The 23,836-nt window shown below is 42.2% G+C and overlaps 1 protein-coding gene across 2 annotated transcripts in view; it reads right to left on the minus strand.

Moving 5' to 3' along the window:
- Positions 1-3,351: 3,351 nt before the first annotated feature.
- LOC111970676 (collagen alpha-1(VII) chain) overlaps positions 3,352-23,836 on the minus strand; it is a 134,006-nt gene continuing 113,521 nt past the window's right edge. Inside the window, exons 108-121 of one of the 2 annotated variants that reach the window (XM_070445616.1) lie at positions 15,809-15,862; positions 15,400-15,453; positions 15,196-15,258; positions 14,993-15,055; positions 10,887-11,003; positions 10,727-10,804; positions 10,285-10,338; positions 10,067-10,115; positions 9,795-9,813; positions 9,244-9,311; positions 8,665-8,796; positions 7,922-7,984; positions 7,245-7,427; positions 3,352-4,295 (exon numbers count right to left, since the gene is read on the minus strand). In XM_070445616.1, coding sequence (XP_070301717.1) covers positions 4,267-4,295; positions 7,245-7,427; positions 7,922-7,984; positions 8,665-8,796; positions 9,244-9,311; positions 9,795-9,813; positions 10,067-10,115; positions 10,285-10,338; positions 10,727-10,804; positions 10,887-11,003; positions 14,993-15,055; positions 15,196-15,258; positions 15,400-15,453; positions 15,809-15,862 — 1,026 coding nt within the window. In that variant the 3' untranslated portion in view covers positions 3,352-4,266. The other variant, XM_070445615.1, reaches the window with a different exon arrangement.

Here is a 23,836-nt window from a genome sequence, read left to right on the forward strand (position 1 = left end):
ACCTCATGAAGCTGGTTGAGAGAATGCCAAGAGTGTGCAAAGCTGTCATCAAGGCAAAGGGTGGCTACTTTGAAGAATCTCAAATATAACATATATTTTTATTTGTTTAACACTTTTTTGGTTACTACATAATTCCATGTGTTATTTCATAGTTTTGATGTCTTCACTATTATTCTACAATGTTGAAAATAGTAAAAATAAAGAAAAACCCTGGAATGAGTAGGTGTGTCCAAACATTTGACTGGTACTACAGTATATATATACACATACATACATACTGTAACGCACTGGGCGTAGTGGGTGCGGAGTCAGGCGCAGGAGGCAGGAGGGACAGAAATAGCGCTTTATTACGCACAGAAAAAATAGTACTCACCAAGATACTGGGCGCACATACACAAATGCCCAAAACCAGGACCTAACCAGTCCGGAGGGAAAACCCAAAATCAACACGCACTACCACACAATAACACAGTGGAAAATCAATAAGCCCGCACAAAGAGCAGGCGGGCCTACCGGCTTAAATAGCCCAACTAAAACCCAAACAAGAAACAGGTGTTACTAATCAGACAAAAACAACAGAAAAGGGAAAAGGGATCGTGGCAGCTAGTAGGCCGGTGACGACGACCGCCGAGCGCCACCCGAACAGGAAGAGGAGCCACCTTCGGTAGGAGTCGTGACACATACATACTGAACCAAAATATTAAACGCAACAATTTCAAAGATTTTACTGAGATACAGTTCATAAAAGGAAATCAATCAATTTAAAGAAATTAATTAGGCCCGAATCWATGAATTTCACAAAGTAGGGATGTGGGTCAGAAAACCAGTCAGTATCTGACGTGACCACCATTTGCCTCATGCTGCTATGACACATCTCCTTCGCATAGAGTTGATCAGGCTGTTAATAGTGGCCTGTGGAATGTTGTCCCACTCCTATTCAATAGCTGTGTGAAGTTGCTGGATATGAACGGGAACTGAAACACGCTGTCGTACATGTCGATCCAGAGCTTCTCAAACATGCTCAATTGGTGACGTGTCTGGTGAGTATGCAGGCCATGGAAGAACTGTGACATTTTCAGTTTCCAGGAATTTGTACAGATACTTGTGACATGGTGCCGTGCATTAACATGCTGAAACATGAGGTGATGGCGGCGGATGAATGGCACGACAATTGGCCACAGGATCTTGTCATGGTATCTCTGTGCATTCATATTGCCATCAATAAAATGCAATTGTGTTCGTTGTCTGTAACTCATCCCTGCCCATACAYCATAACCCCACCGCCACCATGGGGCACTCTGTTCACAACGTTGACATCAGCAAACCGCTCTCCCACACAACGCAATACACGTGGTCTGCAGTTGTGAGGCTGGTTGGACGTACTGCTAAATTGTCAAAAACGATGTTGGAGGCGGCTTATGGTAGAGAAATTAAAATTAAATAATCTGGCAACAGCTCTGGTGGACATTCCCTGTAGTCAGCATGTCAGTTGCACGCTCCCTCAAAACTTGAGACATCTGTGGCATTGTGTTGGGTGACAAAATGTGGGTGCACATTTTAGAGTGGGCTTTTGTCTCCAGCACAAGGTGCACCTTTGTAATGATCATGCTGTTTAATAAGCTTCTTAATATGCCACACCTGTCAGGTGGATGGATTATCTTGACAATGGAGAAATGCTCACTAACAGGGATGTTAACAAATTTGTGCGCAAAATTTTAGCGAAATAAGCTTTTTTTGTGCCTATAGCGCATTTCTGGGATAATTTATTTCAGCTCATGAAACATGGGACCAGCAGTTGACATGTTGCATTTATATTTTTGTTCAATATATATATATATATGAAAGGGGGAGGTGGGGCTGTCTCTTATACACATCTAGATGTGTATAAGAGACAGCACATACGCACGAGTCGTGTGAAGCAAGGGAGTGTAAACAGATCAAAGTATCACCCTCAACCATGTGACTTGACCAGTAAACACCCATGGCCCTACTACAGTGGCTTGTGAAAGTATTCACACCCTTGGCATTTTTCCTATTTTGTTGCCTTACAACCTGGAATCAAAATTGATTTTTTGGGGGGTTGTATCATTTGATTTTCACAACATGCCTACCACTTTGAAGTTGCAAAATATTTTATTGTGAAACAAACAAGAAATAAGACAAAAAAGCAACTTGAGCATGCATAACTATTCCCCCCCCCCCAAAGTCAATACTTTGTAGAGCCACCTTTTGCAGCAACTATAGCTGCAAGTCTCTTGGGGTATGTCTCTATAAGCTTGGCACATCTAGCCACTGGGATTTTTGCCCATTCTTCAAGGAAAAACTGCTCCAGGTCCTTCAAGTTGGATGGTGTTCTCAGGGTGATGAGGTGTTGTGTTTGCACCAGACATAGCATTTTCCTTGATGACCAAACATTTCAATCTCATCTGACCAGAGTACCTTCTTSCATATGTTTGGGGAGTCTCCCACATGACTTTTGGGGAACACCAAACATGTTTGCTTATTTTTTTCTGGCCACTCTTCTGTAAAGCCCAGCTCTCTGTGGAGTGTACGGCTTAAAGTGGTCCTATGGACAGATATTCCAATCTCCGCTGCGGAACTTTTCAGCTCCTTCAGGGTTATCTTTGGTCTCTTTGTTGCCTCTCTGTTTAATGCCCTCCTTGCCTGAGTTTTGGTGGGTGGCCCTCTCTTGGCAGGTTTGTTGTGGTGCCATATTCTGTCCATTTTTTAATAATGGATGTTCAAAGTTTCTGATATTTTTTTATAGCCCAACCCTGATCTGTACTTCTCCACAACTTTGTCCCTGACCTGTTTGGAGAGCTCCTTGGTCTTCATAGTGCTGCTTGCTTAGTGGTGTTGCAGACTCTGGCCTTGCAGAACAGGTGTATATATACTGAGATCATGTGACACTTAGTTAAATAAAGTCCACCTGTGTGCAATCTAATTATGTGACTTCTGAAGGTAATTGGTTGCACCAGATCTTATTTCTGGGCTTCATAGCAAAGGGGGTGAATACATATGCATGCACCACTTTTCCGATTAATTAAAAACTTTTTTTCATTTCACTTCAGCAATTTTGGGTATGTCCAATACATGAAATCCAAAWAAAAATTCATTTAAATTACAGGTTGTAATGCAACAAAATAGGAAAAACGCCAAGGAAGTTGAATACTTTTGCAAGGCACTGTATACACCTCTAAAATTATTTTATATAGGAAAAACATTGTAGAAATACTATTTTTAATTCTCTGGTTTATTCACATATTTCATAAAACAATGAGTAATGTTTCCGAGCCATCATGAATGAGTGTGTGTAACGAACGTCGTCGGGAGAAGGAGAAGACCAAGGTGCAGCGTGGTAAGTGTTCATTTTAATGTTATTAAATAAACTGAACACTGAATGAACAAAATACAACAAAGAGAGAGAACGAAACAGAAAACAACCACCCACAAACACAGGTGGGAACAGGCTACCTAAGTATGGTTCTCAATCAGAGACAACGATATACAGCTGCCTCTGATTGGGAACCACACCMGGCCAAACACACAGAAATACAAAACAAGGACAACATAAAACACCAGACAGAATGCCCACCCAAACTCACGCCCTGACCAACCAAAATAGAGACATAAAAAGGATCTCTACGGTCAGGGCGTGACAGTGTGCTTTTTGCAATTTCAACATCAAACTTGGCTTAAATACAAACTTTTATTTTTCTTTGAAAACAACAAATGAAATGTGCAATATAAAAATATATTTTAAAATAGCACCTTTCCTCTGTCAGGTTAAAACATGCAGAGTTTAACATGAATCATTAGGACACACAAAACACTATTTCCCAGGTAATACAAATATACATTTATATGTACATTACATTGGCAAAATATGATAACATGTATTGTGAGTGCCTCTTTATACATACAGAACAGCTATTTAGTGGACAGATTTGGAACTCATTACCTGTACATCCACCAAAGACAGATTCTGTGGTATGGTTGCATCAATGTTTGGACAACATTGTCTTCCTTTAATACGGTGCTGCTGTACTCGCTAGAGTAGTGGGATTTAAAAGTTTGGCTGCAGAGTTAACGTAATATAAATGTACTTGAAATAAATAATAAAATCATCAACCATGAGAAAAGATCCATCAATGGTGTATATACTGTATATTCAAAACCTTGCCAATGKTTATAGCTTTAAATATTAAACAACCATTTGTTGCCATTCTTTAGGGTGGAGARGAGGTAGTCATGACATGCCCTTCATCATCGCACCTTTTTCAAAGGAACAGCATCTGCAACAAAACACAATAATCCGTTTTGGGGATACATTTTCTTGTGTGTACATGTGTGTGTATGTGCAGCATGAATGTGTGTGTATTCAGCATCATTTACACTACCGTTCCAAAGTTTGGGGTCACTTAGAAACGTCCTTATTTTTTTTTAAAGAAAAGCACATTTTTTGTCCATTAAAATAACATCAAATTGATCAGAAATACAGTGTAGACATTGTTAATGTTGTAAATGACTATTGTAGCTGGAAATGGCAGATTTTTWATGGTAATATCTACATAGGCATACAGAGGCCCATTATCAGCAACTATCACTCCTGTGTTCCAATGGCACGTTGTGTTAGCTAATCCAAATGTAGCATTTTAAAAGGCTAATTGATCATTAGAAAACCCTTTTGCAATTATGTTAGCACAGCTGAAAACTGTTGTTCTGATTAAAGAAGCAATAAAACTGACCATCTTTAGACTGGTTGAGTATCTGGAGCATCAGCATTTGTGGGTTCGATTACAGGCTCAAAATGGCCAGAAACAAAGAACTTTCTTCTGAAACTCGTCAGTCTATTCTTGTTCTGAGAAATGAAGGCTATTCCATGCGAGAAATTGCCAAGAAACTGAAGATCTYGTACAACGCTGTCTACTACTCCCTTCACAGAACAGCGCAATCTGGCTCTAACCAGAATAGAAAGAGGAGTGGGAGGCCCCGGTGCACAACTGAGCAAGAAGACAAGTACATTAGACTGTCTAGTTTGAGAAACAGACGCCTCACAAGTCCTCAACTGGCAGCTTCATTAAATTGTACCCGCAAAACACCAGTCTCAACATCAACAGTGAAGAGGCGACTCCGGGATGCTGACCTTCTAGGCAGAGTTCCTCTGTCCAGTGTGTGTTCTTTTGCCCATCTTAATCTTTTCTTTTTATTGGCCAGTCTGAAATATGGCTTTTACTTTGCAACTCAGCATCCTGGAGTCGCCTCTTCACTGTTGACGTTGAGACTGGTGTTTTGTGGRTACAATCTAATGAAACTGCCAGTTGAGGACTTGTGATCTGTTTGTTTCTCAAACTAGACACTAATGTACTTGTCCTCTTGCTCAGTTRTGCACCGGRGCCTCCCACTGCCAKATTGCGCTGTTCTGTGAAGGGAGTAGAACACAGCATTGTACGAGATCTTCAGTTTCTTGGCAATTTCGCGCATGGAATAGCCTTCATTTCTCAGAACAAGAATAGMCTGACGAGTTTCAGAAGWAAGGCCTTAGTTTTTGGCCAWTTTGAGCCTGAAATCGAACCTACAAAYGCTGATGCTACAGATACTCAACTAGTCTAAAGAAGGCCATTTTTTTTTTATTGCTTCTTTATTCAGAACAACAGTTTTCAGCTGTGCTAACAATTCCAAAAGGGTTTTCTAATGATCAATTAGCCTTTTAAAATGGTAATTTGGATTAGCTAACACAACGTGCCATTGAAACACAGTAAAAAAAAAGGCTTGTATAGACATGGTTTAAGTCCTGAGCTTACAGACTAGTACTAAAACACTTGAAGTAGGCATTCTAGAGTTAAGTCAACAAGTTACTATATCATTGTGTTTACTTGATAGCTACCTACAMAAATAGCTAGCTAGAACAAAGTGTTATTAAGATAAAAATGTATTTAAAARATTTAAAAGCAATACAACTAAAAGTTGTCCAGATGGTTGCTGATAATGGGCCTCTGTACGCCTATGTAGATATTCCATAAAAAATCTGCTGTTTCCAGCTACAATAGTAATTTCCAACATTAACAATGTCTACACCGTAATTCTGACCAATTTGATGATATTTTACTGGACAAAAAATATGCTTTTCTTTCAAAAACAAGGACATTTCTAAGTGACCCCAAACCTTTGAACGGTAGTGTATGTCCAAGTTTTAAGCCTCGTATTGTGGATCTCAGCCAACACCCACACACCTCCGCACATGGACACACACACAACTTTAATAAACATGATTAAACCTGTAATAACCATGTAATAATATCTATGTAATAACATCCAACACAAGGTGTCTCCCCAGGGGAAATCAAGATTAGACTACTGCAATACTATACTCTCCGGCTACCCGGATAAAGCACTAAGTACATTTCAGCTAGTGTTAAATACAGCCGCTAGAATCTTGACTAGATCCCAAAAATGTGATCATATTACACCAGTGCTATACCGGCGTCCTGTTAAGGCTAAGGCGGATGTCAAGGTTTTACTGCCAACCTACAAAAGCATTACATGGACTTGCTCCTACCTATCTCGCCGATTTGATCCTGCCGTACATACCTACACGTACGCTACGTTCACAAGACGCATRCCTCCTTATTGTTCCTAGAATTTCTAAGCAAACAGCTGGAGGCAGGGCTTCCTCCTATAGAGCTGAATTTTTATGGAATGATCTGGCGATCCATGTGAGACACACAGACTCGGTCTCAACCTTTAAGTCCTTACTGAAGACGCAACTCTTCAGTAGGTCCTATGATTGAGTGTAGTCTGGCCCAGGGGTGTGAAGGTGAATGGCAAGGCACTGGAGTGACACACTACCCTTGCTGTCTTTGCCTGGCCAGCTCTCCTCTCTCCACTGGGATTCTCTGACGCTGACCCTATTACGGGGCTGAGTCACCGGCTTGCTCGCACTCTCCCATGCCTTCCCTAGGTGGGGTGCATCACATCTTGCCAGGCTTTTTTCGCTATACTTGACTTGAGTGGGTTGAGTCACTGGCATGATCTTCCTGTGCGTTTTTGTGCCCCCTCGGAGCTTGGTTCTTCTCTAAGTTTATTCATTGGTTCCTGCCTTTCTTTTCCTMGCCACCATGCTTCTACATCKGCATTGCTTGCTCTTTGGGGTTTTAGGCTGGGTTTTATAAATACATTTGATTGATTGATATGTATGTGTGCACAGTAAGCTACTATGTGTGCTTGCTTGTGTGTGTGGGTACCTGTGTCCTCCGGGAGGCAGCGCTCCTCACAGGTCTCCTGATGGAGGAAGCGGTTGGCGTTGCCCTCACAGCCGCTGTAGATGAAGGGTCTACAGGCCTGCACCTGGCTGTTAAAGTACCAGCGCAGAGTAAACCTCCCACAGCTGCCCTCCTCCAGGGGCAACACGCAAATGTCCACTGGAGCTGGAATACATCACACATAAACACAATGAGGAAAATCACAGTGAGAGAGACAAAGAGACAGAGAGAGCGCTCCAACAGTAAGCTAGGTGAATGTGATGTTAGTATTAATGTTAATGAACAGTAACTTAAAATTCTGTGATGAACATTAAATAAGTGACCATACAATTAACACAGTCTTTAAGAGATAGAAAATCTAAATTATATGTCTGGGATAAAAGCTGAAGATGGCTTGTAAGATCAAATCCATTCAGGTTTTATAAAAAAAAATGTTTCAGTATAATTCTTCGTATATTATCTATAGTAACTTTTGTAAATTTGCCAAACAAAAACAATTCAGTGCCCAAATTCAGATATGCTTGGGTGTTTTGATTAGTTATCAACAGTAATCAAAGAAAATAAAACCATCATGCTAGAGGCCAGAGGCATGCAGAGAAGGAGGCTGAGTTAACCCATAAAACACCCCAGCAGTGGAGGAGGAAGTGGGCGGGGTTTACCTTCCCCTTTGACCTCTCTCCTGGACCTTTTTGCTTTCAGAGGGTCAACAGTGACTGTCTCACCTGTCGACATGCAATCATTCAACAAACATCAACAGACACCCTGTAATAAGCAAACTAACAACACAAAAAAGACACACTGAATCGACAACACAATAAAACGCACAAATACAGTCCTAAACATAATTTAACGTTTGAGGTAAATCCCATAATGTTGGAAAATAGAGATTTGCAAGACTGCTATATATACCCATATATCTTAAGTTAAGAACAGACCACTGTACACAACACATACAAAAACACTATCAACACAACAAAGACACACAGGAAGCTGCATGTTGATGGCAGTGTGTGAAGGGGATCCAGGGTTGGTTTGTGTGTTAGACTGGGCTCAGTGTGTGAGGATGGATTAAGGGTTAAATGGATAGTTTGGGATTTTGGCAATGAAACCCTTTATCTACTTCCTCAGAGTCAGATGAACTCGTGGATGCCATTTTTAAGTTTCTAACTAGCGTTAGCGCAATTGCTAACTAGCGTAAGCACAATGACTGGAAGTCTATGGGAGCCGTTCCTGTAGACTTCCATTCATTGCGCTAATGCTAATTTGCGTTGGCTCGCAAAACTACCTCTAACTTCCTACATACCGGATACAGAGACATAAAAATGGTATCCACTAGTTTATCTGACTCTGGGGAAGTTTATTGCTATCCCTTTAAGGGTGTGTGTTTGTGTGTGAGACGTACCGTCGTTATGATTCGCAGCGGGGGTTAGGTGGATGCTCTGCTCCATAGCCATGGAATCATCGTAACTCTCTATAGAGTAGATATCTTCGTAGTCAGGGTCATTGGTGTTCACCACCACACGCAGCTCACGCCCTGCAACACAGCACAGGGCAGGGGGCGCCACAGCGGTCACAACCCTAACCCCGACCACTCACTGCCCACCCCACGGCCAGAGGGAAGACACCCCCCAACTCCTACAGCACAACACTGGACTTTCACCAAGGGCTCAGTCCACCCGTGAATGGGACTTTATTCAGCTGGAATAACCCACTTACAAACCCCCTAACTTTAAAAAGCAGACAAAACAGAGAGTTAGAGAGTGAGTAAAACTGTGATGAACAGACACACAGAGATATCCTTTATAATGTTCAGAGAATACTGATAAGAAAACAGGGCCCATTGTTTAGAACCAGACACAGCATCACTCTGGGCTGTTTGTTAAGACATACTGATGGACAGACAGACAGACAGGACAGACAGACAGACAGACAGACAGGTAGTGATGAAGGACAGTTGGACAGACACACTCACCATCCTTGCCCTCCTTGCCCTGCCGGGCCAGCTGTTGCTCTGGAACAGGACGCGCCCTGGGGCGGGACAGGGTTTCTGTCACAACAACACCTGAGAGCCGGCCGGGATGGGGGACAGGGGGGGAAGGAAGAGGGGCCAGGAACATAAAAACAACAGGACATCCACGCTGGTCAGTAACACACATAGACATAGCCACCAGACACCACCGAAACCCAACATATACACCCATGAGAACATACAGTAGAACCAGTGGTTGAAGTGGACTGAAATAGATACCAGTACTCATTTTGGGTGCCGGTAGTATTTATATTTAGTTGCCAGTACTCATCATATTTTAGAGCCAATATTCTAAGCAGGTCAGCACTGGCCCACTTCAAGCACTGAGTAGAACAGATAACCACCTACATGGACCACACCACATAACAGAACCAAAACTACATAGTACAGACACATGTCAGAACCAAAAACACAGTGACTACATAAACTAATAATAAAGCTAAAAAGTTAATGCCAAAGCTAGCTACTGCCCTTATCCCATCTGGTCCACGTGTCAGACTGATACCCACTCACCTCCACAAGCTGAAAGACAAAGAGAAAAGGGAGGAGAGGAAAATAGAATGTTACTTTCTCTTTCATTACAGGGAAAGTCAATAGCAGTGAGAAGTTCTACATGGACAGAGGGTCTGAATCACACTCTGTGGAGCATTACGTTCAATACAGATGTGTTAGCACCATTACTTGTTTCACTTGATGATGAGGAACTGACGTTTAACTGAGGACACCAGCATGTTGGATTGGGACATTGGGGTTTTGGCAGGTGACTAAGACTTACCACAGTGTTGGCTCATTTCTGTGCGGACGTATGTCCGAATCTCATCCTCCTGCACAGAGAGCCAGAGGGGAAGAGGAGGAATGTAAGAGACAGGCAGAGAGATGTGACAGCATTATAATGTGTTTGTGTGTGTGTGGTTGCATGTGTGTGTATATGTGTAGGCAGGGTGGTGGTAGAGTCAGCAGATTTGGGCCCTGAGGCCCAGGTGAAGCACTGACCGTCAAGCCTGGCTCTCCTCTGTCTCCCTTGGCTCCATCTGGACCCAACTCCCCCTACAAAAGAGACAGGTATTAGAACACACAGCTGACAAATAAACTGTTCTCAGAGTAGTTGAACAAACTAATAGCTCTATGATCCCAAGGTCAGATGTACTAAGTACATATCCACCACGAAGAATCAGAAATATAAACTGGAAAGGAACAACACCTGTGTTTTCAGGGATTAAATGTATTATGTCTTTTCAAAACCTTTTATTTGACCCTTTTCTACATTTTCTGTTTGAGTCTCCAAACTTTCCATATAGTGCATACTGTTTAGAAAAAGGTCCCCAGTTTCACTGCTGTGTCTGTGCTGTGGCCAGTTTGAGGGAGTTATTGGGGGACAGTTGCAGTTAGATACTTTATGAGCAGACATACTGCACAGTAGAGAGGAGACACTCACCTGCTTGCCACCGTCTCCTGGTTTACCTGGGATACCGCGTGGACCTATCATGGCAGGACCAAGAGGCCCCCGCTCCCCCTGACAATGACAACAACCATGTTGAACCATGTTTAATTTACCTCACAACTAGATGGCATAAACAACCAAAGCAAGTGAATACCTTCTGTCCTTGGAGGCCTTCGGGGCCCTTAGCTCCAGCTGGTCCCTGAGACCCTGTCAGTCCAGAGGCCCCGTCTACTCCTCTGGGGCCTGGGGGGCCGGGGATACCTGAGGGGCCCTGTAGATAGGAAGAGGGAGAGCGCCACAGACAGATACCATTTACAAAAAACTCCTTCCTCTTCTTCCCTGCCTATGAAAGTTGTGTCAGGCACTGGCATCATTATTGAGAAAAAATGTATAAAATGCTGATCAAAATCATCACTTATCTCGTCAGGCTTTTTATTTTAAATAAATGGTAGATGAATTGATCCTGGTCAGTCATTCGACTGCTCTTCCCTCGCCCAGCCTCCAGTTGGCTCGATGGAAGATCAGTCGACTTCTAGTGAATCTTTTTTTCATTTCAACAACTTTCTACTTGTGATGTGCTAGACACCTTGATTAAGATGAATGTAAAAATCCACTGGGGCTGATTTACATGATCCTTTCTTGCTGCAGCTTTCTGCTCCCATGATTTTCTATTAGACGATTATCTTGGGTGCTATCCCCAGGGTTTGGAAGGTGGCCTATGTGCTCCCTCTCCACAAAGGTGGTGACCCCTCCAACCTAATAATTATCGCAATCTCGAAATGATCTTGCCTAGATAAAAAATAAAAGAACCAATAATAAACAGTCAGCTTAGATCCTTACTAGCTACAAGTGTTCACTGGTCTGGTTTCAGGCCGGGTTATAGCACCATCTCTGCTGCAACCTTGGTGTTAAATGATGTGGTAAAGGGTATGGATCGGAGGAAGCACTGCGCTGCTCTCTTTATTGAAAGCTTTCGATAGTGTGGACCACTCTTTATTGATTCAAAGATTGTCTGAAATCGATATGGATCAGGAGTCATGTAATTGGTTCAGGACACAATATCAAGTCAGGTTTCCTTGATATTACAAAAGGTGTCCCATAGGGATCGGTTTTAGGTCCTGTACTTTTTACTGTCTATATAAATAATGTTGATCTATCTGCAAAAAATTGTAACGAACACCTGTATGCAGATGACACTGTTGTGTGTACTATTGCCCCGAGTTGTGGACTTGAGTCACATGACTTGAGACTCGACAGAAAATAAAATACTGTGTGTGGTAAATCTTTATTACAGCTAATCCTACAATAATTGCTAGCGTTTCATCATTCCATCTCCGTACCGTTTATTGAAACACTTAGATATTTCTGTTTCATGACTGATACGATATATTTCAATTGACAATTTCTTACCCTCTGAGTGAGCATGTGCACATGAAGGTTCGSAAGACTCATGCAGGAAGTTATGTTTATTTAATTCAATGTACGGTTTCCTTTGTTCATATTTCCCGGGATATGTCCTAGTTCCGTGTGTCTGTGTCCTATGTCTCTGTCATTCTGGTGTGTGTAATAGGAGCGAAATGAGAAATTGTATTTTACATTGTAGAACCAGTTTATTGGTTGTAATTGCCCAGTGGTTCCCAAACTTTTTAGTCTCGTACTCCTTCAAACATTCAACCTCCTGCTGCGTACCCCCTCTAGCACCAGGGTCAGTGCACTCTCAAATGTTTTTTTCTCTCCCATCATTGTAAGCCTGCCACACACACACACTATACGATACATGTCACGCCCTGACCTGAGATATCAGTTTTTTATTTTATTTTGGTTAGGTCTATCACAGAACCGCTTGTTGCAATTTCAATGAGGCTCTCTTGTTCAGATATTGGTAAGTGGACTGGAGGCAGGGCATGAAAGGGATAACGAATCCAGTTGTTTGTGTCGTCCAATTTGGTAAAGTACCTGCGTAATTGCACACCCAACTCCTTCAGGTGCTTCGCTATATCACATTTGGCATTGTCCGTAAGCTTGAGTTCATTTGCACTCAAAAAAATCATACAATGATGGAAAGACCTGTGTGTGGTCCTTGTTAATGCAGACAGAAAAGAGCTCCAACTTCTTAATCATAGCCTCAATTTTGTACCACACATTGAATATAGTTGCGGAGAGTCCCTGTAATCCTAGATTCAGATCATTCAGGCGAGAAAAAACATCACCCAGATAAACCAGTCGTGTGAGAAACTCGTCATCATGCAAGCGGTCAGACAAGTGAATATTACGGTCAGTAAAGAAAACTTTAAGCTCGTCTCAATTTWAAAAAATGTGTCAATACTTTGCCMMTTGATAACCAGCGCACTTCTGTATGTTGTAAAAGCATTACATGGTCGCTGCCCATATCATTGCATGATGCAGAAAATACATKTTCAGGGGCCTTGCTTTAACAAAGTTAACAATTTTCACTGCAGTGTCCAAAACGGCTTTCAAGCTGTCAGGCATTCCCTTGGCAGCAAGAGCCTCTCGGTGGATGCTGCAGTGTACCCAATTGGTGTTGGGAGCAACTGCTTGCACGTGCGTTACCACTCCACTATGTCTCCCTGTCATGGCTTTTGCGCCATCAGTACAGATACCAACATATCTTGACCACCAAAGTCCATTTGATGTGACAAAGCTGTCCAGTACTTAAAAAATATYCTCTCATATTGTCCAGGTTTCCAGTGGTTTGCAGACGAGGAAGTCTTCCTTAATTGACCACCCATAAACATAACGGACATATACCAGGAGCTGTGCCAGGCCCGMCAYGTCTGTTGACTCATCCAGCTGTAACACATATAATTCACTGTCTTGTATGCGAAGCAGTAATTGTTTCAGTCTCCTGCCATGTCAATGATGCGTAGTGCAACAGTATTGTTTGATTAAGGCATTGTCTGTATAGTTGTTTTGGCCTTTTCCCCCAGCATTGTCCCTGCCATATAAGCGGCAGCAGGAAGAATTAAGTCCTCCAMAATAGTATGGGGCTTGCCTGTCCTAGCCACTCGGTAGCTCACCATATAAGATGCTTCTAGCCCCTTCTTATTAAGGTTGCTTTTATACATGTCTTACTACTCGAAAGTCATCTTTATTCTCACTCAAAACTCCCATGGCTTATTTTTCAAATTGTCATGTTTCGTTTCTAAATGTCTGCGCAAGAGTGAAGGTTAATGTGATTAGATGTTAATTATTTGACTAGGCTACCTGTATTTGACATTGTGTTATTATTTCGCTGAACACTAGATGGTTTAATTAGATTTTTGGCAGTGAAACGAGGCTACTCAGGCGAGAGAAAAAACTCACCCAAATGTATAGCCCCGTTGGAAAATATAAATGTACTTTTTGAAAATGTGAATCACATTTTTATTTGGTGTACCCCCGACGGCATTGCCGTACCCCAGTTTGGGAATACCTGTAATAGCCAATTGGGTAATTGTATGGTCCTGGGAGAGGCAAAGTGCTTATGTACAATGCACTTGGAAAGTATTCAGACCCCTTGACTGTTTCCACATTTTATTACATTACAACCAAATTGAATCTGTCTAACAAGGCGCTCAAACAGATACAGTGCATTCGGAAAGTATTCAAAACAATTTAAACCATTTTAGAAAATAGTTTTGAATACTTTTAGAATGCACTGTATCCTGATAGACAGATTCAATTTGGTTTCTCAATGGGAGGCTCCAACTATGGGTAACTGCATACTTGGAATGTGTCTGAAAATGGGCATTGCAAAATAAGTTAGTGAATCAACAGTGATGAGTGTAACATCAGCGGGTGGATCAACAGCGATGGGTGTAACATCAGTGGGTACTTTTGGTAAATGTATGTGAATATTGATGTGTATATTGATGAGTATAGTGATGTGTATACAGGGCTCATCTGAGCACAGTGGAGGCTGCTAAGGGGAGGACAGCTCATAATCGCTGAAAAGGAGCTAATGGAATGGCATCAAACACATGGAACCCATGCGTTTGATGTATTTGATACCATTCCACTGATTCCACTCCAGCCATTACCACGAGCCTGTCCTCCCCAATTAAGGTGCCACCAACCTCCTGTGTCTCAGCATGACTCCCTGTCAAAATGAAGGTTAAATAAAACAAAATCAGTTGTTTTCATCAGACCTTATATACAGTACAGCTAACGTCAGTGGTCAGCTTGCGGTTTTGCTGTGGTCACATTCATAGTATTAGTGGTGCACTTTATGAGTGGATTCAGTTGTGGTTAAAGACTCACCCTTTCGCCCTTCTCTCCCTGAGTTCCTTTGGGCCCCAAGACTCCATCCAAGCCTCGGTCACCCTACAAACACACAGGCATGTAGTTACACACTGACACACAGTACTCTTGATACATTTTGAAAGATATATATATATATATATCACACATAATGAAGTGCGCACACGCACCCACACACAAACAAACCATACATAGACAAATACCTTGGGTCCGATCAGTCCCTCCTTGCCTGCGGTTCCAATGGCCCCTGGAGAACCCAATTCTCCCTGAAACACAGATACAACAACATCTGGTAACATGTCCACACTTGGCTGATAATACAGTTTTAATACTAAATTCCAGATATTAGCCTCAATGGTGCACTGTTCAGAGCCCTCTAAACGTGTACTTCATGGGATGATTCTTACCTGCTCACCTTTCCTTCCAGGCAACCCTGACCGCCCATGGATCCCTGAATCTCCCTGATTACAGAAAGAGAAAGGGTAAAAACATTCAACACCATCAAAAAGTCCAATAGTATTCTGTTCTGTATGTAGCCCACATCCACTATAGCCAGGTCATTAGAWAGACACACCATGGTGCATCCACACTGTTTTCCCCCTACTGTTAATCTTATACAATTTCCTTATTAACACGTAAAGGGAAAGAGGTCATAGTTACAGTGGATATGAAACACTTTCATCACAAAACTCACCATGCAACTCCGATRAAGGCCCCTCAGGGATAAATAAAGTTAATTAAATTGAACTTCCTGTCACACATTTCTTCCCCTTTCTCCCCTCATCCCTCTTTCTTTCTCCCTCCCTCCCATTGTACCTTTTCTCCWTTTGGTCCGTCYGATCCACACGCCCCCTTTGATCCTCGGTCGCCCTGGAAATTATAAGTTAGTTAGTCAGTTAGAGGCAGATGAGGGGCCCTGTCAGTCACAGTGGGACAAACTACTCCAAACTGCCAATTCAGACAGAGAGCTTATACTGTACATACACTGACAGTCCTTTCAGCTGCCAGACAAACCAAACCTAACGAAAACAACCCCTCATTTAAAAGGTGACTCATCAACAACTGTCACTTACTTCAACGRTTGCCAATACCAACCAGCTAGTCAAAACCGGTCTGTGTTGTGTGAAGGTCAGCATTTTTTTTTTTAGGGGGTAGATCAGCTTTAATATTGCAGATAGATTGTAGCTTCCATCAAGGTAATTGTCTGCATAATTTCCAATCCCCCAGATATTTTTGGGGTACATTTTTGTTGTTGTTGATATATATATATATATACATATACATACATACATAGACACACACACACATACATACATTTACACACACACACTACTGTTCCAAAGTTTGGGGTCACTTAGAAATGTCCTTGTTTATGAAACAGAAGGCAAGTTTTTGGCCATTAAAATAACATCAGATTGATCAGAAATACAGTGTAGACATTGTTAATGTTGTAAATGACTATTGTAGCTGGAAATGGCTGATTCTTTAAATGGAATATCTACATAGGCATACAGAGACCCATTATCAGCAACCATCACTCCTGTGTTCCAATGGCACGTTGTGTTAGCTAATCCAAGTTGATCATTTTAAAAGGCTAATTGATCATTAGAAAACCCTTTTGCAATTATATTAGCACAGCTGAAAACTGTTGTTCTGATTAAAAAAGCAATAAAACTGTCTTTCTTTAGACTAGTTGAGCATCTGGAGCATCAGCATTTGTGGGTTCGATTTCAGGCTCAAAATGGCCAGAAACAAAAAACTTTYTTCTGAAACTCGTCAATCTATTCTTGTTCTGAGAAATGAAGGCTATTCCATGCGAGAAATTGCCAAGAAACTGAAGATCTCGTACAACGCGGTGTACTACTCCCTTCCCAGAGCAGCGCAAACTGGCTCTAACCAGAATAGAAAGAGAAGTGGGAGGCCTAGAAGGCCAGTATCCTAGAGTCGCCTCTTGGGGTCACTTAGAAATGTCCTTGTTTTTGAAAGAAAAGCACAAAGAAAGAAAAAAAATCACACACAGAACAAGCTGTTTCTCCAACTGGGGCCTCCCACTCCTCTTTCTATTCTGGTTAGAGCTGTTACCACTCTTCCACCAAGGCACCTGCAAGTTCCCAGACATTTCTGGCGGGGAATGGCCCTAGCCCTTACCCTCTGACCCAACAGGTCCCAGATGTGCTCAATGGGATTGAGATCCGGACTCTTCGCTGGCCATGGCAGAACACGCACAGAACGAGCAGTATGTCTGGTGGCATTGTCATGCTGGAGGGTCAWGTCAGGATGAGCCTGCAGGGAGGGTACCACGTGGGAGGAGGATGTCTTCCCTGTAATGCACAGCGTTGAGATTGCCTGCAATGACAACAAGCTCAGTCCGATGATGCTGTGACACACCGCCCCAGACCATGACGGACCCTCCACCTCCGAATCCATCCCGCTCCAGAGTACAGGCCTCGGTGTGATGCTCCTTCCTTCGGCTATAAACGCGAATCCGACCATCACCCCTGGTGAGACAAAAACGCGACTCGTCAGTGAAGAGCACTTTTTCCCAGTCCTGTCTGGTCCAGCGACAGTGGGTTTGTGCCCATAGCCAACGTTGTTGCCGKTGATGTCTGGTGAGGACCTGCCTTACAACAGGCCTACAAGCCCTCAGTCCAGCCTCTCTCAGCCTATTGCGGACAGTCTGAGCACTGATGGAGGGATTGGTGCGTTCCTGGTGTAACTCGGACAGTTGTTGTTGCCATCCTGTACCTGTGCCGCAGGTGTGATGTTCGGATGTACCGATCCTGTGCAGGTGTTGTTACAAGTGGTCTGCCACTGCGAGGACGATCAGCTGTCCGTCTTGTCTCCCTGTAGCGCTGTCTTAGGCGTCTCACAGTACGGACATTGCAATTTATTGCCCTGGCCACATGTGCAGTCCTCATGCCTCCTTGCAGCATGCCCAAGGCATGTTCGCGCAGATGAGCAGGGACCCTGGGCATCTTTCTTTTGGTGTTTTTCAGAGTCAGTAGAAAGGCCTCTTTAGTGTCATAGGTTTCATAACTGTGACCTACCGTCTGTAAGCTGTTAGTGTCTTAACGACCGTTCCACAGTTGCATGTTCATTAATTGTTTATGGTTCATTGAACAAGCATGGGAAACAGTGAATAAAGTCTTTACAATGAAGATCTGTGAAGTTATTTGGATTTTTACGAATCATCTTTGAAAGACAACGTCCTGAGTTTATATATATACAGTACCAGTCAAAAGTTTGGACACACCAACTCATACAATGGTTTTTCTTCATTTTTAATATTTTGTATTAAAAATTTAATATTTTGTATTGTATTGTAGAATAATAGTCAACACATCAAAACTGAAATAACACATATGGAATCATGTGAAAAACAAGAAAGTGTTAAACAAATCTAAATATATTTTAGATTTTCAAAGTAGCCACCCTTCCCTTGATGACAGCTTTGCACACTTGGCATTCTCTCAACCAGCTTCAGCTGGAATGCTTTCTACACTATTGAAGGAGTTCCTACATATGCTGAACACTGTTGGCTGCTTTTCCTTCACTCTGCGGTCCAACTCATCCCAAACCATCTCAAATGGGTTGAATTTGGGTGATTGTGGAGGCCAGGTCATCTGATGCAGCACTCCATCACTCTCATTCCTGGTCAAATAGCCCTTACACAGCCTAGAGGTGTGTGGGTCATTGTCCTGTTGAAAAAAAACGATAGTCCCACTAAGTGCAAACCAGATGAGATTGTGATAGCGCTGCAGAATGCTGTAGTAGCAATGCTGGTAAGTGTGCCTTGAATTCTAAATAAATCACTGACAGTGTCACCAGCAAAGCACCCCCACAACCTCACACCTCCTCCATGCTTCACGGTGGGAACCACATATGCGGAGGTCATCCATCACCTAATCTGTCGTCTCACAAAGACACGCGGTTGGAACAAAAAATCTCAAATTTGAACTAATCAGACCAATGGACAGATTTCACCCGGTCTAATGTCCATTGCTGGGTGTTCTTGCCCAAGCAAGTCTCTTCTTCTTATTGGTGTCCTTTAGTAGTGGTTTCTTTGCAGCAATTCGACCATGAAGGCCTGATTCACGCAGTCTCCTCTGAACAGTTGATGTTGAGATGTGTCTGTTACTTGAACTCTGTGAAGCAATTATTTGGGCTGCAATTTCTGAGCTGGTAACTCTAATGAACTTATCCTCTGCAGCAGAAGTAACTATGGGTCTTCCTTTCCGGTGCGGTCCTCATGAGAGCCTGTTTCATCATAGTGCTTGATGGTTTTTGCGAGAAGAAACTTTCAAATGTTCCGGATTGACTGACCTTCATGTTTTAAAGTAATGATGGACCTGTAAATTTTCTCTTTGCTTATTTGAGCTGTTCTTGCCATAATATGGACTTTGGTCTTTGCAAATAGGCCTATCTTCTGTATACCTTCCCTACCTTGCCACAACACAACTGATTGGCTCAAATTTATTAAGAAGGAAATAAATTCCACAAATTAACTTTTAACAATGCACACCTGTTACTTGAAATGCATTCCAGGTGACTACATCAGGAAGCTGGTTGAGATAATGCCAAGAGTGTGAAAAGCTAACATCAAGGCAAAGGGTGGCTACTTTGAAGAATCTCAAATATAAAATATACTTTGATTTGTTTAACACTTTTTTGGTTACTACATGATTCCATATGTGTTATTTCATAGCTTTGATGTATTCACTATTATTCTACAATGTAGAAACTAGTAAAACATAAAGAAAAACCCTTGAATGAGTAGGTGTGTCCAAACTTTTGACTGGTACTGTACATACATATACAAATACACACATCATACTTACTTTAAAAAATATTTGTTCCTTTATTATTTCCCACAAACCCTACCACCCCTCCCCTAATTGCAGTAAACGAATAAACAACACTTAGGCTTCTACATACTATATACATTTTACGGACACAATCTATTTTACAATAGTTATATTTGGTTTGTTTTTAGTCCTGGCCTTCCTATAACCTCCACCTCTCCCATCTATTTCTGATGTCCATCCAGTTTGATTTCTATTCGCCATACATTTTTAACTGTGCTATTTCACAAAATTTCTGAACCTATATATATTTTACAGACACACTATATTTTACATTTGTTATCTTGTTTTTATTAGTCCCACCCTTCAGCTCCATTCAACCCCTGCCATCTATCTTTCTATTTTTACATATATTTTACAACTGTGCTGTTTCAAAAGTTATGAAACTTTCTATTCTCATAGTTTCCACAGATTGTAAATTAAAGAWTYTTTTYCCCTAAAAGTATTATTATATTATTGATCGGTTGACTATGACTTTTCAAATCACCCAGTAGTGCCATCTGCAGCATTTAGCTCCAGGTAAATGTTGCAATTCTTCAGCCACTCCTGGACCTGTGACCAAAAATGAGCTACATATGGACAGTAGCAAAATAAAGGATTTAATGATTCTGCCTCTTCACAGCAAAATCTGCAGAGCTGGGAAGGTTGTATSCCCCATATATAAAACATTATATTGGTTGCAATTTTGTATAATAATTCAAATTGAAAAATTATACGTTTTGAATCCAGCGTCGTTTTGCGTGTCAATTCATAAACCATGTGCCATGGAATCGGTACATCGAAAATCTCTATCCAACTATTTTGCAATCTATATGGCACAACTTTTTGGTCCTTAAATGAAACTGGTATATATTTATCACAATTTTCTTAAAAACAATATTGGTATTTAATGCATGGCTGACAGACAAGGTCAGCATGGGYTTGAACAAAAAATGACTCCTACAGTCACAGTGACCAGCAGAACTGATTTGAACCATGTTTAGCCATGAACAGACCACGGTTCCGGTCTTAGACTTACAGTGCTTTCGGAATGTATTCTGACTCCTTGACTTTTTCCAMATTTTGTTACGTTACAGTCTTATTCTAAAATGGATTAAATACATGTTTATCCTCATCAATATACACAATACCCCATAACAACAAAGCAAAAACAGGTTTTTAGAATGTCTGCAAATTTATGAAAAATAAAAACAGAAAAACCTTATTTACATAAGTATTCAAACTCTTTSCTATGAGAATCGAAATTGAGCTCAGGTGCATCCTGTTTCCATTGATCATCCTTGAGATTTTTCTACAACTTGATTGGAGTCCACCTGTGGTAAATTCAATTGATTGGACATGATTTGGAAAGTCACATACGGCACACCTGTATTTGGGGAGTTTCTCCGATCTTCTCTGCAGATCCTCTCAAGCTATGTCAGGTTGGTTTTTATAAAAAAAATTAACCTTTATTTAACTAGGCAAGTCAGTTAAGAACAAATTCTTATTTACAATGACGGCCTACCCCGGTCAAACTCGGATGATGCTGGGCCAATTGTGCGGTGCCCATTGGGACGCCCAATCACGGCCGGATGTTGCTGCACAGCTATTTTCAGGTTCTCCAGAGATGTTCGATCAAGTTCAAGTCCGGGCTCTGGCTGGGCCAATCAAGGACAGTCAGAGACTTGTCCCAAAGCCACTCCTGCATTGTATTGGTTGTGTGCTTAGAGTCATTGTCCTGTTGGAAGGTGAACCTTCGCCCCCAGTCTGAGGTCCTGCGCACTCTGGAGCAGGTTTTCATCAAGGATGATGCTCTGTACTTTGCTCTGTTCATCTTTCCTTGATTCTGATAGTCTCCCATTCCCTGCCGCTGAAAAACATCCCCACAGCATATGCTGCCACCACAATGCTTCACCGTAAAGATGGAGCCAGGTTTCCTCCAGAGTGAGGCTTGACATTCAGACAAAGAGTTCAGTCTTGGTTTCATCAGACCAGAGAATCTTGTTTCTCACAGCCTGAGTGTCCTTTTGGAGTGCTGCAGAGAATGATTGTCCTTCTGGAAGGTTCTTCCATCTTCACAGAGGAACTCTAGAGCTCTATCAGAACGACCATTGGGTTCTTGGTCACCTCCCTGACCAAGGCCTTTCTCTCCCGATTGCTCAGTTTGGCTGGGCGGCCAGCTCTAGGAAGAGTCTTGGTGGTTACAAACTTCCTACATTTAAGAATGATGAAGGCCACTGTGTCTTGGGGACCTTCAATGTTGCATACATTTTTTGGTACTCTTCCCTAGATCTGTGACTCAACACAATCCTGTCTCTGAGCTCTATGGACAATTCCTCCATGGCTTGGTTTTTGCTTTGACATGCACTGTCAACTGTGGGACCTTATATAGACAGGTACAGTGGGGAGAACAAGTATTTTATACACTGCCGATTTTGCAGGTTTTCCTACTTACAGAAGCATGTAGAGGTTCTGTAATTTTTATCATAGTACTACTTAACTGTGAGAGACGGAATCTAAAACAAAAATCCAGAAAATCACATTGTATGATTTTTAAATAATTAATTTGCATTTTCTTGCATGACATAAGTATTTGTCACACTACCAACCAGTAGAATTCCGGCTCTCACAGACCTGTTAGTTTTTCTTTAAGAAGCCTCCTGTTCCTCACTCATTACCTGTATTAACTGCACCTGTTTGAATCGTTACTGTATAAAAGACACCTGTCCACACACTCAATCAAACAGATTCCAACCTCTCCACAATGGCCAAGACCAGAGAGCTGTGTAAGGACATCAGGGATAAAATTGTAGACTGCACAAGGCTGGGATGGGCTACAGAAAACTAGGCAAGCAGCTTGGTGAGAAGGAAACAACTGTTGGCGCAATTATTAGAAATGGAAGAAGTTCAAGATGACGGTCAACCCTCACCCTCGTCTGGGGCTCCATTGCAAGATTTCACCTCGTGGCGGCATCAATGATCATGAGGAAGGTGAGGGATCAGCCCAGAATACACGGCAGGACCTGGTCAATAACCTGAAGAGACTGGGACCACAGTCTCAAGAAAACCATTAGAACACACTACGCCGTCATGGATTAAAATCCTGCAGCGCCGCAAGTCCCCTGCTTAAGCAGTGCATGTCCAGGCCTGTTGAAGTTTGCCAATGACCATCTGGATGATCCAGAGGGGAATGGGAGAAGGTCATGTGTCTGTGAGACAAAAATAGAGCTTTTGGTCTAATCTCCACTCACCGTGTTTGGAGGAAGAAGAAGTATGCAGTTACAAACCCCAGCAAGAACACCATCCAACCGTGAAGCATGAAGGTGGAAAATCATTCTTTGGGGATGCTTTTCTGCAAAGGGGTACAGGACGACTGCAACCGTATTGAGGGAGGATGGATGGGGCCATGTATCGCGAGGATCTTGGCCAACAACCTCCTTCCTCAGTAAAGAGCATTGAAAGATGGGTCGTGGCTGGGTCTTCCAGCATGACAAACGACACGAAGCACACACAGCCATGGCAACTAAGGAGTGGCTCGTAAGAACATCTCAAGGTCCTGGAGTGGCCTAGCCAGTGCTCTCAGACCTGAACCCAATAGAAAATCTTTGAGGGAGCTCTGAAGCGTCGTATTGCCCAGCGACAGCCCCGAACCTGAAGGATCTGGAGAAGATCTGTAGGGAGGAGTGGGCCAAATCCCTGCTGCAGTGTGTTGCAAACCTAGTCAAGAACTTACAGAAACGTATGATCTCTGTAATTGCAAACAAAGTTTCTGTACAAATATTAAGTTCTGCTTTTTCTGATGTATCAATACTTATGTCATGCAATAAAATGCAATTTAATTACTTAAAAATCATACAATGTGGATTTTCTGGATTTTGTTTTAGATTCCGTCTCTCATAGCTTGAAGTTACTTATGAAAAAAAATTACAGACCTCTACATGCTTTTGTAAGTAGGGAAAACTGCAAAATCGGCCAGTGTATCAAATACTTGGTTCTCCCCACT

Source organism: Salvelinus sp. IW2-2015, linkage group LG11 (assembly GCF_002910315.2).
Source record: "Salvelinus sp. IW2-2015 linkage group LG11, ASM291031v2, whole genome shotgun sequence".
Taxonomy (NCBI): domain Eukaryota; kingdom Metazoa; phylum Chordata; class Actinopteri; order Salmoniformes; family Salmonidae; genus Salvelinus; species Salvelinus sp. IW2-2015.